This window comes from Vanellus vanellus (genome assembly GCF_965231255.1).
Source record: "Vanellus vanellus genome assembly, chromosome: 16".
Taxonomy (NCBI): domain Eukaryota; kingdom Metazoa; phylum Chordata; class Aves; order Charadriiformes; family Charadriidae; genus Vanellus; species Vanellus vanellus.
In genome coordinates, this window is record NC_138921.1 from 11634868 (window position 1) to 11649603 (window position 14736).

Below are 14736 nucleotides of genomic sequence, written 5' to 3' on the forward strand. Positions count from 1 at the left end.
CTCAGCCCCAGCACTGCGGAGACGCCCCGCGGGTGGTCCATCCGCTCAGCCGCCCCGGGCTGCCCCTACAGCCGGTACCCCCGGGCGGACCCACCCCACAACTTCCGGTCCGCCATGTCCCACCCCCGCCGCGAGCCCCGCCCTGTCTCGCCTCAGCCGCCGCTCCCTGCAGCCCAGCCGTCCACGTGACGGCGCTGCCTGCAGAGCGACGGCGGCCTCAGCCAATGGCGGCGTGCCGTCCCCCGCGTGGGCAGGCCGGGCCGGGCTGGGCCCCGCCGCGCGACCGCGGCGAAGTTTCCTCAGGGTGGACCGGGAAGGAGGCGCTGTCATGGAGGAGGCCGAGCCGAGCGAGCGCAGCCCCTTGCTGAGCAGCGGGGAGCGCGGGCGGGCAGCGAGCAGTGCTTTCCATGGGCGGCGTTTGGCCTGCGCCGCCGTGCTGCTGGCCGAGCTGCTGGAGCGAGTGGCCTTCTACGGCATCACCTCCAACCTGGTGCTCTTCCTCAACGGGCCTCCCTATGGCTGGGAGGGTGCCCAGGCCAGCCAGGCCCTGCTGCTCTTCATGGGCATCACCTACCTGGTGTCGCCTTTCGGCGGCTGGTTGGCTGATGCCCTCCTGGGCAAGTTTGGCACCATCCTGCTCAGCATGGCGCTCTACCTGCTGGGCATGCTGGCCTTCCCTGTCATCGCTGCACCACACACCCGCCAGGGCCTCTGCGGGGACATCCCCTTGTTCCCTGTAGAGAACTGCTCCTCACCAGCGGCCAACACCACCATGGCGCCTTGCTCCCAGGTGGGAGCCACCCGCTACTGTGCCACCGCCACCTTCATCGGACTGGTACTCGTGGGGCTGGGCGTCGGGTCGGTCAAGGCTAACATCACCCCTTTTGGGGCAGACCAGGTCAAGTATTATTCAGCAGCTGCTGAATCGTTCGTGGGTACGGATCTGAACCAGGGGATGGCTGTCAGTCATGCAGAGGGCTTTGCTTTGGTGGGATGGACAGTGCGCCTACTGATTCACATCTCTGTACATGTTAAGTCTCAGAGCGAATCAGATCATCCAGCTTTGTTCCCTGTGTAGTGCAAGCTGTTAAGTTGTACCCTGTTTGATGTAATTTTGGTATCTGTGCGGTGTCTGATCTCTTACAACCCTTGGTTTTCTCGTAGCCCTGCCTTGTACCTGATTTGGCTAAGCCATCACCATTTTGAGGAGTTGGGTTGAATACTTAATGGCCACTAAGTGGATTGTTAATTATTCTCCATTGTGGAGTTTGTACACAGTTAATTTGACCTCAGAGCTCATCAGGTGGAATACCTGATACACATTTTAGCTTAGAGAAAGATAGCATGCTCCTTCTAGGACAGTGGTCAGAGGCGTTTATAATCCTGTGATAAATGAAGGATAGAGAACAAATAGTTTTTTATGCTTTAGGTATTCCCTGTGTTCTGCACTGTGCCCTTGAGTGGTATTTTTGTGCAGGCCAATGTTGTGTCGGATGATGGGTAGGAAGGTGTTCTCAACATGGTAAACATATTACCTGGGCTGTTCTCATAAGGACATGTCCTGTCAAACGACCTTACTCAGATCCACTTCAGTGATATCATTCATTGGATCATCACTGCAGAACCAAGTGGCTTTGCAGCAGATATTTGAGAGACAGCTCATAGTTCAATATCAACTGGAATGCACTGTTGCATGTATTATTGTACAATCTTGCCCTAAGGTAGTATGCTGACTGTGGGTGTTGAATTGGAATATAATTTCTGCTTTAAATATTGAGAATTTTAGATTATTAGATTCTGAGCAGCTTTTCTAACCAAACCCTTCTTAATGACAAAGCAAGTAAAATACATCCGATCCAGCTGCGTGTCTGTTTACTGGCTCATTGAGTTCTGGTTAGCACAGGTATCAGAAATGCCATGAAATTTTTTGTGAGAGGTAGTATCTACCACAACATCTTTGCCAAACATACCTCTGTTGTGCAGTTTACATTTGTCATTCTTTGGCATTTCATGTATTATAAATTCTGGAGTTCTGGGTGAAAGACAGTATATAAACGTAAAACATTATTATAGCCTAGGTTTTTGTGTCCCCAGTGTATTGGTTCTGTTTAAGCCAGCATGAGCCCATCAGGTGAAATAGCTTTAATATGACTTTATGTTGTAAGGTGTTTTTCAAAAGTGACTGCTTATCCCCAGAACACTTTATGAACATTAAATGTTAGAGATAAATAATGGCAGGAACAGAGCAAAAGAATAACCATTGCCAATGGAAGTGTAGCTGTTGTAGCTGGATTTTTTAAAGGCTTTCCCCCCAGGATTTCACAGAAAGCAGTTTTTGGCTGGGCTTGCAGATAATTCACAGTGATTTATGTAGGGTGAAGCAAAAGAAATACTTCTTTCTGGATCATAATAATCAGTAGAGCTCTGCTGAGGACTGATTTTTTTCCCTTTCTCTGTTTTCTGGCTTATCTATTGTTAAATATATTACAGCATACCACTTACCTTGTTGTGCAGTTTTGGGCCCTCATGGGTGCCTTCTCCCTGCGTAGGAATGTAGCAAACTGCTGGGTAGATGGATATATATTGCAGAGAATAAAGTCTCTCTCCCAGAGTCACATTCTTGGGAGGCCAGAATACAATGCAAACATGTTTTGGCTGGATGTGTGCTGATAAGGTTTGTCCTCTTTCCCTTGAATACCAAACAAAGGAAAATACGAATTGTATATCGTGTACTTTAGTTGACATGAGCCACCTTTCAGATATGGTTAATTACCTTTCATTGAAAAATTTCCATGTAAATTTTGTATTTTTAACAGATGATCTACAATTTGGGTGAAGAACCCAAATATAAAGAGGGTAGTTGTTTTTTTTTTTTTTTTAACGTAGAAGAAAGTAATCACTTTGTGGAAAACTGGAAACTGAATTCTAATACTTATTTTCCTCTGAAGTTAAAAAAGATATAATTTCTTAATTTGTGTTAAATGGATGCTTTTAGAAGTGCTGCTACAAGTGACTAAGTAGACTTAGTATAGAGTGATTTTTGCCAATCAGCTTAGCAAAAAAACAGTTACTGAAAACTAGGTATAGACCAGCTTTACTTAACTGTGTTTATAAATAAGAGACATTTTTCTAGAAGTTGCAAATTGATCCATCGTAGAGGTCTAAATCTGAACTGATGATTCTCAGAATAGTGTTTATAATCATGTGATATGTATAACCTGGAACTTTCCAGTTCCCCTTTTAACTGTGAGTGTTTTGCAGCCACTTCCTGTTCTATGTAGCAGTTTGTGACTTTCTGTAGTTAGGAAACAATATGACTATCCCTCATTATTGTGAAAGCTACTTTAGCTTCAACATTGAAGTCAACATTAGTAGTAGACTACTGATCTAGTATCAGCTATAATCGTTGTTCTAATTATAGATTAATTTTTTTGGGGGTGGTTATAGAGATGCTGGTTTTAACCCACAGTATATCTTCTTTCGGAATTGTTTTTACAGTCATTAAATGCATCAGTCCATAACCTGCCATAAATCTTCTAGCTATGTTAAAACCATTTAGCTATGTTAAAACCAGTGGCATTGCCAGAGGCAGGACACTATTGGAAATTGCTGGTGTAAAGATAGCTTCAGAGTGATTGTCAACCTTTTTTATTTATTTGTAGAACTTAGATTTTCCAGCCTCTGGGGAAGGATGGGGAATCACGTATAAAGAATTGAAGGTCACTAACAGCAGGTTACTTTTGTGTTGCTGTTGAACTTCTCAGGAGACCGTGGATGTCTAAGACTCTGCAGATAACAGTTTGAAAACTAAAGTTGTGGCATTCACATCGGCAGTACTAATTTGTTTCTGTTTCCCACTGAAACAGAGTAGATATGACACCAGTGAGAGGAAGCAGACTTGAAATGTGGATTGGCCAAATTTTAGTATAAAAATTTGAAATTATGTAGCAACTGAGTACTATTGTATCACTCTGTTACTGAGCTCTCTCCAGATGCTTTCAAAGAATAACTGGTGTCTGTAGTGATGGATTAGAAGGTCAGATTTCTGTAAGGGTAAATTTGGAAAATTTACGGAAATCTATGGAAAACTGTTGTCACTGTGCTTTCTTTTGTAGGCTAAGGAGAAGCGCAAGCTTCTACATTTTCATCCTTGCTCTGTTGTGTGGCTGCTTACATAGTTAGCTGGGATAAGTTTGGGGTTTTTTGTTACATTTGTTGCTTGTGACTGTCAGTTGATTGCAAGAACAAATGAAGACTGCTAATGTCAGTAACTTTTAAATAATCTTTTTCCTTTTATGTGAGTCAAATAGGAGGTCATAGCCTTGGGTCGGTCATGATGTGAAGAGGAAGAGAGGAAGATTATGACATACTGGAACTCTGAAACTTTGGGGTTTAGGAGATACTTGAGATCATTAGTAGATGATGTCAGAAATCAGATGTCACAGTGGAATGGTAGGCACCAGCTGTGGCAAAAATAAGAAATCCTGTCAGTAATGATTTATTTGAAACGGACCTAGCTGTACAGATCTAGGAAATTACTTAATGACAAAGCAAAGCATCTAAACACAGGAACTATGGAGAAGCAATGATGCTTGTATAGGTTCCTGTCTCTTTACATATAAATCAAGGGAATCTAATAGAATCTTAATATTTGAGCTTGAGTAATATTTTTGGTTTCAAGCTGTACGAACTGCTTTGGTTAGTATCTGGATCATGTCCTAAGAAAGATGTTGGTGTTGAAAAATCCAGGGGAGGGATAATTCCCCAAGTGATCATCTTTCTTCTGAGTCAGAATGAGGTCTAATTATTAACCTTAGGGACAGCTGTGCTGTGGAAGTTGCTGTCACTCAGATATTTGTAATGACTTTTCATCAGGTGTAACTAAAGATCTAGTTACTCTTTCTCTCTTTTTTTGTTTTAGTTGCATTTAAAATTTTGTTCTGATTATAAGAGGTTAACCTTATATCCTAAATGAGTTTAGAGAACTGCAGTACAGAGTTACACAGCTGATGTATCCTCTGCTGAAAGTGGCTGTAAATAAGCTAATGATTACACAATTCCCATAACATAGTGTTCCAGGCACTCAGGATTCATTAAAACTGTGGTCATAATTATATCTCATCTGACCATAATCAGTCTGATATGGGTTTTGTATTAGAAATTTTGATTTTCAGAACTATTCCTTTACTATTTTGAAATCCAGTGCTGTGTAGGTTCCAGTAATAAAACCCAGAATGTCACTGCGCTTTTCTTTCTGCATTTGGATTAACTATATGTAAAGGATAGTTATCATATATATCAAGAAAAATACCTTTTGGACTGTAGAAAAATCGAGTGTTAGGTTAGATTTTCTTTTGTAAAAAGTTATGTTAGATATCTTGAAAGTAGCAAGATTATTTTATTTCCTCTTTAGAGACCCACCTGAACGTAGGCAGCCTTGACACGTGGCCCATGACCATCATAGCAGCTGTGGCCAGAATGCTTAGAGTTGCTCATTTCCTTCATTTCTTTGTTGGTGGGGTTTTCTGGTGTGGGTTTTTTATTTAGTGGTTTTTTTTTGGTTTTTTTTTTGGTGGGGGTGGGGGAGCTCTTTCTTTTAGTTAAAATTTTCCTGATGGTTTAAAAGAGGAAAATTTAGGGCAATTGGGATGCTCCTTGCACAGTACAGTAGGTCATCCTGTATTTTTATTGAAGTAGAAACACTTCTGGATTTTTCCTTAGTGTTCTTTGAGGATGATGTGCTATCCCATTCAGTAGGGAAAAAAGCTGTGTGAGGTTTGAAGAATGCATAACGGTGAACTGGAGACTATGCAGTGGGAGTTGATCTAAGTAAGTGACAGCTGTCCAACACTTGTAAATTCTGAGGAAAATGCCTGAATCTGAGCTCATTTGAAAAACAGCATGTTACTTAGAGCAAATAAATTGTGTGTATTAGATACTTGCTAACGTTCATTCAAGTCAGGGCACCTTTGAAACAGTTTTACTACAGTGTTTTCGTTCAGTGATAGGAAGCCTTGCACTCTAGCCATGGCATTTCGCTGATATTGTTTGCATTTTCCTTGGGTAAGTTGTTTGACTAAAACATAGTAAATCTAAGGTGATATTTTTCCTTTTTAGGCACTCCCACTGTTTTTAAGCTGTTTTGTTGTGATGGGGACAAAATCTTTTAAATGTACCTATTTTGACTTTCAGTGCAGGGATGTGGAACGCTTAGACCACAGGACAGATTCGATTCAGGACCCACACCATACTTGATCTATTTATGTGCATCATTTTCCTGCTGCAGTTGCTGGTAGGATGTTAAGAATATAGTGAAGTTGGTGGTGCTGGTACCACAAGGAGAGTGCTGCTATGCTTGAGTACGGATGAAATGGAGCAGAGGGAGTGATAGATTTTTCTTTCTGCTTGGGTGATTGAAAATAATGCAAGCATAAGGGGGAAAAGGAGAATTCCTGCAGGTTTGTGAAAAATACTTGTCCTTGATAAAAATAAAATAATAAAGTTCTAACATGATTTGCTTCTTCTTGGTCCCTCATTAAAATGTAGTGTCTACTTATGAAGAGAATAAACCAATCTGTTTTGTGCTGTCACACAGCTTAAGTAATAGCCAGCAGGGGGAAACTTTGAGTAGTCTGCTGTAAATGTAATATAGCTAATATTTGGGGCAGCTGATGCGATTTTTGAAAGGAACTACAAGGATTACCTTTTAACTCTACTATGTTTTATGGTTTTGGTAAGACGTCGTCACAGTTCTTCCACTTTGACAAGATATTCTACCAGGTAGTTCAGTGTGATTTTTATTAAGTTATTAATGTTGGTCAGTAAAATGACTTTTCAGATGTGGCTGTGATGTGATTTTTAGTGTGTATATATACTTTGATAAGGAAGCACAAGATGGATTCTTTTCATTTTAAGTGTGTGGTGTGTCTGTCTCTTGAGCATTGCATTCCTTTTTGGTCACTGTTTCAAAAAAGATCCTGGAGATGGGGAAGGAAGTTTCAGGGAAGGGCCACAGACATAGTAGTTTCCATGCAAGGCATCATAAAACAGCCTACAACTTCCTATCTCAGAAAAATCAGCTAGAAGGAAGAAGTGACAGTGGTTTGTAGAAATAACGGGCAGGGGAAGCAAGGCAGAAATGGACCGGGAATGGTGTAAAGCTCAGCTGTCTTATGTCGTTTCCTGGAACTAGGTAAAATGAGTGAGGCTAGTACAGGACAGGTTCAAAGCAGACAGGTGGTTCTTCGCACTGTGTAATTAGCTGGGGAACTGTTTGCCACAGGATATTATGGAGTCTAAAAGCTGACCTGGGTTCAGAGGCAGGTTGGACAAGTTCACAGAGAGGAGATCTGCTGCGTTTATTAAGTAGATAGAAGCCATCCTTGATTCAGGAAGTTTCTCAGGAGCTAATGGTTCAAGGCTGGGATAATACTTGATAGAAGCATCATGCTGTGCTTGCTCTGTTCTTACCCTTATCGAAGTTTACCATGATGTAATTGTTTGCTAATATCCTGCTGCCTTTTGGAGTTTAGAAGGAGTTCCTAGCTTGATACACTACTGCAGGGGATGACTGTTAAAATTAGGAAATGACTACCAAGTTGAAACTGGAAAGGGAGAATTTCTTGGGTTTAGGCTCTGCGATTGTATTTGACGTGCTAACAGACCTACCTGAATGCCTAACAATGCTATTAACTATGCATAAGAATAGTTAATTTCTTTTGTTAGGCTTGGTTAAATGATACAGATGGGTTTGTACTCCACTGAGAAACTTGAAGCTGTAAATCAGAACTGACAATGTTAAAAACTTATTTCAAGACACAGCTTACTTTTCATATTGCAAACTAAACACAGATCTTTTGAAGATCTGGCAAATGAGGAAGGGAAACTTGCAATTAGAAATCAAAAACAACTGACTCTGCAAGACTGGTGCATGGCACTGACTTGCTAGTCACTGTTAAGGGCCTTTCTGTCATAAACCAGTGACAAATCTGGTATTATGGATTCTTCTACAGACTAGTTGGTCTTTTTAATGTATTTCGAATTTTAACTTGCTTAATTTCTCTTATGTCACATCTTATGAATGATGCTGGGTTCCTGTGATTTAATTGCAAAACATGGAGTGACTTACGGTAGGCAATAAAGAGTGGTGGTGAAAACTGTACAGGATAATTCCATAAACCAAGGATGTCTTTACTTTCACTGGAGAGACACTGAGAGCTTCAAGCAGAAAAATAGCACTATGAACAGTGCTGCCTTAATAGAGGGATAAATGTTTACTGGGGCCTTGTGACACCTCAGGCAACCAAAATTTTTTTTTTTAAAGGTCAAAATGGCAATTCTTCAATTTATGTTCTGATGAGAGGCATTAGGACTGTGTTAAAATTTAAATTTGTGCTTTAATTACCAAGTAGTCATCTGAGGCTTAGAAAATGGAATATAGTTAACTGTTACGTGTATGCAGTTGGAAGAAGCAATTGTTGCGATACTACTAATACATGAATTTTTAGGTAGCTTACCTTTCTTTTTTTACTTAAAAATTAGTTGTTTCAACTTCTGTGTGGACTATGGGACACTAATCTGAGTAAGCTTTGTCTAGAGAAATGCTGCAGAAATAATAACAGCCTCTATGGGAAAGCTATGTAGTTTAGTATTGTATGACTTTTTTATCCCTATGCAGAACTTTTAGAAGGTCACTGATACGATGGGGTAGCTTGGTAAGGTGTCATTTCATCAAACACCATGCTAGGTCCAAAACACTCAAATCATTTCAGTATGACTCTAAATTAAACCTAAACTCTTCATTGCATTGAACTTGATTGAATTCTAATAAACAGGCTTCATTTTCTTCAGAAATTTAATGGCTTGTTTTTAATCTTTTCCAGGTCAAAGACCGGGGTCCAGAAGCCACAAGAAGATTTTTTAATTGGTTTTATTGGAGCATTAATTTGGGAGCTATTCTCTCTCTGGGAGGCATTGCATACATTCAGCAGAATGTGAGCTTTGTTATTGGATATAGTATCCCAACAGTTTGCATTGGGATTTCATTCATGGTTTTCTTATGTGGTCAGAGTTTCTTCATCACAAAACCGCCTGATGGTAGTGCCTTCACAGACATGTTTAAAATTCTCGCATATTCTTGTTGCTCAAGAAAGAGACACGCGGAACATTCAACTAATAGGTTTGTAATGAGCTCTTTTCTATAGTCTGAATTTAGTGAATCAGCCTAAGAGTTGGAATTAGTTAGTTCAAACTAGGTGGCAGTAAGTCATGCTAGATAATACACTAGAATATGCAGTTTTGCTTTGAGAACTGGAACTGAGAAAATTGAAGTCCGGGAGATATTTTCTGGGAGTCCTGGGATGAGAGAGGCACATTTTGAGATTACTGGATGTCCATGCTGCAAGGTCAAGTCTGCTGTTTTCACTTGAATACTATGTCTTGCCAGTTCAGAGTTTCTGGAAGATTGGCATAACCCAAGTATGCTGCTTTTAAGCATTAGTTAACTTTCTTTCTGCTTAGATATGGGATGCCTTCTGATTTGAAAAACACTATCATCTGCATTTAATGTTGTAAGTGGCTTGATGGGTAGCCAAAATGTGTACCGGCTTTTTGCTTTCCAAGTGGTTACTCCACTCTCAGGAGATGCATGTGGAATACTAGTGTCTGAATTTAGTTACTGATGATAAGAGATGTCACGTGCCTCCTCTGCAACAGGCTTTCATGTATTCAGATTGCAAAATAGTTCAATGAATTGGAATAACCTATATTTTGTGATCCTGTTTCTTAAGTTCTCCATATTGCAGTGCCAGTCATTTATGCATGGGGGGGAGGATGGGAAATAAGGAAATCTTTACAGTGGAAGTTTTCAGCTTGTGCTTTCACCTGTTGATGATCCATTCTGTCCTAGTTCTTTTGCTGTTAAGAGTAACTTGTTTTGAAAATGCACGAGCTTTTTATAATGAAAAGAAGTACCAGAAGATTGTCATTTCAGTCAGTTTTTGTTGTTGTTTAACTAAACGTTTCAAATTCTTTTCGAAAGTGAAGGCCAGGGAGTACTTCATCAACCTCACAAGCAAAGCCTGTTTGAGATGGCCAAGCTGTCTCGTGGGGGCCCATTCAGAGAAGACAAAGTAGAAGATGTGAAAGCTCTTGTCAAGATTATCCCTGTCTTTTTGGCTTTAATACCTTACTGGACAGTGTATTTTCAAGTGAGTAGTTCCATATGATTACATGTCTAAAAAACATAATTTCTAATGTAAGGATCCTAACTTCCTCTTCTCCCAGCTGCATTTGAAAGGTCTCCAGACACTAGCTTCAAAAGTTGCACTTCTAAGGCTGTGTTACAAATCTAACTCTTCTCTGAATATCACCCTCCAGAGCAGTTACCTGGAGGAAACACACAAAAGCTTTTTGGGGGAAACTGTTCTGTAAGGTTTACTTACATGAGCATTCAGTAGCTGTGATTCCAGAGAAGATGAATATTGCAGAGGATTTTTCAAAACTCTGGTATAAACTGTTTGACTTGTTTAATACCAGTGTGTTCAATAATGTTAACTACTTTCCTTTTCACAAACCTGTGGTTGAAAATCATGTTAGTAATATTAAGTTAGCAAAAATAGTAATGTGGGATAGTAACTTCTTCTGAATTTTTTTATTTGCTAGATAAAACTGTTGTGGAAAGCTGTATTAGGTTACCGGCATGCCAAAGTATCTAATTTCACATTTTTCTGGGGGCTTTTTCATAAATATGAAACTTATCGTGAAGTTGAGAGATGAAAAATGGCTACTAAGCATTCTTTCAAATAATATTTTCACTTAAAAATAGAAAAGAAAATAAAATCATTAAAATGATAGTTAAAACTAACAGTTGTACAAATGATCTTAAATATTGCACTTTGTTTCATCTTGCAGTTGATTCAGATAGGCCAGGGTAAGTGATCTAGATTTCATTTTAATTAGTATCTTTCTGGTTCTTCTGTTTTAGTGAGATGAATTAGGACAGAAAATATGTTTGGGGGGAAAGAAAAGCAGGAATTGTTTTTAAAGTCACATGAATGATTCTTTGTGCTTTTAGTAAAATTGAATGTAGGGGTTAGAACTTTGCAAGCTTTTCTTAACAAGAATTCTTTTTGTTTTGCTATATTAGCACTTTACCTCTGGTATAATCTTTGTTAATTATTAAAAATGTAAAAATATTTTGCTCTCAGTACTCCTTGTCTAAGTAATCTCAACTCATCTTTCCTAATGCTAGATGCAGACAACGTATGTATTGCAAAGTCTCCATCTGAAAATTCCTGAAATATCAAATGACACCAACTCTATTCATACGGTAAGTAGGGCAAAACAAGTGAAAAATATGTTTTCTTTAGTTGAGATGTAAAATAGGTAAGTATTGTAAAAAAAAAATTCCAGAAAGTTAAGGTAGTAGCTAAAGGGAATTGGTGGCCGCAGATGTTAGGCATTTAGAAGCATGATGCATAATACAGATTTTGGCATACCTAGCTGTATATGGAATTCACAGTATTCTGTTTTGAATGTATTCAGATAATTTTCACTGCTTTAATTATGTGTCTTTATCCTTCAGCAGACAAAGTATGATCTTTAAAGAAAGCTCATAAATCTATATGCCCTAAGTTTTCAATGTTGTAAGTAGTACATAAGAATTCGTACAAACTCAGTAGGAATACCCATACTTAACAGAAATATTAGCATTTGCAAATTTGGAATGTGAGATACATTTGTAACTTCATACTGCTTAATCAATATTCACTTTACCTGGAATCAGTTTGGCATATTGAAGGAAGTTGTTCAATCAATATTTTTCAAGAAAGGCTGGCACCATGTAATTGCAGAAACCGTACTGAGAAATAAAAACAAGAAGTATGAATGTAAGTTATTAACAGGCTTACTAAGTGTTCTTTTAAAATTAAGTTTATTCTGTTTTATTAAAAATTAGTATCAATAAGACAGAATGGCTTCAGACTTCTTTTACGAATCAAAAATAAAAATGCTTGTACTTAATTTTTCTTTGAACTTGTGCAGGTGCAAGGTCCTGCACCTGGGGAGGAAGAATGCTAGGCACCAGTATAGGTTAGGGGCGGATCTGCTGGGAAGTAGCTCAGAGGAGAAGGATCTGGGGGTTGTGGTAGACAGTAAATTATCCATGGCCCAGCAATGTGCCCTTGTTGCCAAAAAGGCCAATGGAATCCTGGGCTGCATAGGGAAGAGTGTGGCCAGTAGGTCGAAGGAGGTCATTCTCCCCCTCTACTCTGCACTGGTGAGGCCACAACTGGAATACTGTGTCCAGTTTTGGGCTCCCCAGTTCAAGAGGGACAGGGAACTGCTGGAGCGAGTCCAGCGAAGGGCAACTAAGATGATTAAGGGATTGGAGCATCTGCCTTATGAGGAAAGGCTGAGAGCGCTGGGACTCTTTAGCCTGGAGAAGAGAAGGCTGAGGGGAGACCTTATTATGGCGTACAAGTATCTAAGGGGTGGGTTGAAGGAGGATGGAGCCAGGCTCTTTTCAATGGTTCCAAGTGACAGGACGAGGGGTAATGGGCACAAGTTAGAACACAGGAAGTTCCGTTCAAATACATGGAAAAACTTCTTTACGGTTCAGGTGACAGAGCACTGGCACAGGCTGCCCAGGGAGGTTGTGGAGTCCCCTTCCCTGGAGATTTTCAAGACCCGCCTGGATGCAGTCCTGAGTAATGTGCTCTGGGCAATCCTGCTTTAGCAGGGGAGTTGGACTAGATGATCTCTAGAGGTCCCTTCCAACTCTGAAAATTCCGTGATTCTGTGAACTTCCTTGAAAACTGAGCTGCTTCTGAATCACAGGTGAAGGCTTAGTGGAGGTTAGTGATACTGGCTAAGACAGACCTCTAAACCAACTGAATGCTAGTTACTTACTTTTACTCAGTTAAAAAAAATAAAGAGTAGACTGAGAATTCTTCAGTTAAATGCATGCCATAAATAAAAGGAGCCAAAGCAAGTTTCCTCAACCGAGTTCTCAGTTTATGTATTTATTTATTTTTTTTTGCAGAGCTTTTGGGCATGGAAAGCCATTGCCACTTTCATTTCAAGGTTCAGTTTTGTGGTGTTTGGGTTGCATGTTCATTTAAAAAAAATATTTTATTATTCAAAAATTCTAATTAGTCTGAGGCTTCTGTTTTAGTTGCGTCAATTTTAATTGTGGACTATATTCAATGTGGTTGGGTTTTTTCAGCATATACCTAATTCTACTTTAATAGAGGCTAGTATATTTAAATTTTGATATGTAACCCATCTTGCTCTTTTCATTGAGCTTTTCACATCTCTATTGCTCACATATGAAAAGGGACTCTTGGTTTTTTTTCTGTTATTAGGAACTGCATGAATGTCTTGGTAGAACGTTGTCATTGTTGGACTAGAGAAGTGAATTATCTTTCTTCTAACAGTGCACACAGGACTTGAGAGTCCCATTGTCAGTCTGAATATTAAAAATATTGTCAGCCTGAATATTTACTGTGTAGAAAGGAACATGGAGCTTTGGTTATCAAACTGAGCTTTCTTCTTCACTGCCTTTTTGGGTGCTAGAATTATTTTCAAGTAGTGTTATGTTTAATTAAATTAGTTAAAAATTTTTTTTCATTGTTTTTGCTGAAAAGAATTTAAAATACAACTCCTGCTATGTAGCCACTTTTTCTAACTTAAAAGTGTGGCTTTAAAAGTTAGTTACCTGTTTTTATTGTTTTGGGCAAGGATAATGGAACGATGATCCTAGTCTGTCTTGATACTTCTAAATAATGACTTTCTATCTGGCATAACAGTGACTGGCTCCTTTTTCTGCAGTGCATCAATTGTGTTGTTCTTCCTGTTTTATTTTGAAATACTTTGCTGTGATCTAACAGCATAAGTGAAATAAGTTAATTTGATTTTTGCTATCTTCCTTGGTATGTGATCTACCTGAAGGATGCTGGCCTACATTATGTAGGTAGTGTCTTTGAAAGCAATTCTGACTACTTTGGTTTCTTCAAATTGAAGTGATTTGAGGTAATTTAGAAAAGGGGTGGTAATAGAATGTTTTACATGAGCAGCATTGTACCTCATCAGGTCTAGGTTTTCCTTAAGCTCTTCTAGGCACCTCTGCCCAATACTAATAAAGACATATTTTCCCTTGATATGAAGAGAGTGAAATATGTGTATGCCCTTTTAATTTGCAGGCTCCTGATAGAGTAGAAAATTGAAATGCATATATTTTAAACAACAAAAAATGCCAAGTGATTGATTGTATGAAATACAGCAGTGCCACAGGCATTTGGTATTTCTTTTCTTTCTTACCAAATTCCGCAATGACAAAAAATTCCTATATCCTTGACTGTAATTACGCAAATCAGTCTTTGTACAGACTGTTACACAGGGTAATCCTGGGATGATATTTGAAGCAAACGAAAAGATGAATGGGAGAGGGAGGGAAATTGACAGTTTTAAAGTTTTGCTAAATATTTCAAAATAAGCAAGAATTTCACTAGCTCAGCACAATTCACTGTGCATTTTTCAAAGTATGTAAAGATTGCTAAGCAATTTATGTAATCTTATGTATCAAACTGCTGAATATTTTCATATATCCAAACCAGCTTATCCCATTTTCAAATCCATGATCTTGAAATGCCTGGGAAATGTTAGAGAGAGGTTAGGATGAACTCGGTTTTAGCACCATCATCATAACTTCTTGGGATTGGCAAAGTATGAACCAGA

General features: G+C 39.3%; 1 protein-coding gene across 1 annotated transcript in view; it reads left to right on the top strand.

Moving 5' to 3' along the window:
• Positions 1-328: 328 nt before the first annotated feature.
• Positions 329-14736, top strand: part of SLC15A4 (solute carrier family 15 member 4) — a gene marked incomplete at its 5' end in the record, with an annotated part of 32086 nt that continues 17678 nt past the window's right edge. The window contains 4 exons of the mRNA XM_082491818.1: positions 329-898; positions 8883-9178; positions 10040-10208; positions 11252-11329. Coding sequence (XP_082347944.1) covers positions 329-898; positions 8883-9178; positions 10040-10208; positions 11252-11329 — 1113 coding nt within the window. The remainder of the gene's footprint in view (positions 899-8882; positions 9179-10039; positions 10209-11251; positions 11330-14736) is intronic.